General features: G+C 30.1%; 1 protein-coding gene across 1 annotated transcript in view; it reads left to right on the forward strand.

Annotated features, from left to right (window-relative positions):
* The window catches only part of LOC106467884 (Down syndrome cell adhesion molecule-like protein Dscam2), a 110,180-nt gene that overhangs the window by 70,535 nt on the left and 38,819 nt on the right, over positions 1 to 826 (forward strand). The window contains exon 13 of the mRNA XM_022396096.1: positions 254 to 401. Within this exon, the coding sequence (XP_022251804.1) occupies positions 254 to 401 (148 nt within the window). The remainder of the gene's footprint in view (positions 1 to 253; positions 402 to 826) is intronic.

Raw genomic sequence — 826 nt, forward strand, 5'->3', positions numbered from 1 at the left:
ACGATATTCTGTACCCTGTTATTAACTACTAATCTATTTGTCTGGAAATCTCTATATTTGTGCTCATGACTTATATGTTAAATGATTTAAAGGAAACTATTCAAGTGAAATCAATGCAGCTATAGTTATAATAGTAGAGATGGTATTTAAAGTCATCTTGAGAAACCCAAGCTGAGATTCTAAAAACTTTTACTAAACTACAGTGTAACATTATTGAATCTAATGGGGCTGAATAACATTGTTTTTATTTCAGTTGCTGCTCATTTCCGGGAGTCTTTCCAAGCTTTGCAAAAAAAGAAAGGCGAGGAAGCTACTCTGAGGTGTAATGCATATGGTGAACGGCCAATTAAAATATCGTGGCTCAAAGACAAACAGCCAATTAGCTCTTTAAGAGATCCAAGGTATCTGAAGAAGAATAGGGTTTTTGTGTTACCAAGACAAGCGTAATAAAATTTGTGAATTTCTTAATTATTGCACAGTCAAACATGCATCTGATATTAACGAATAAGGCTAACTAATCTTGTAAAAGAAAAGGTATTGAAAAATTAGATATATCTGTTATAATTATTTCGTACAAGGATATATGGCGGTAAATGATACCGCATTCCAAACTGTTCAGTTTATGTAAAAGAGTACAGTCACTGTTACGGAGTATCTCAAATGTTTGAAGTTAAATATGAAAGGAATTCGAATATTTTTCTATGTTTTATTAGTATTTGTTGCCATTCGTTTCCTTTGTTTTATTACTTATATTTTATGTCTTATATATATATATATATATATATATACTATTTTGTCATCTTATTTCAACTAAAACTTACTGTTA

This window comes from Limulus polyphemus, unplaced genomic scaffold, assembly GCF_000517525.1.
Source record: "Limulus polyphemus unplaced genomic scaffold, Limulus_polyphemus-2.1.2 Scaffold2778, whole genome shotgun sequence".
Classification (NCBI taxonomy): domain Eukaryota; kingdom Metazoa; phylum Arthropoda; class Merostomata; order Xiphosura; family Limulidae; genus Limulus; species Limulus polyphemus.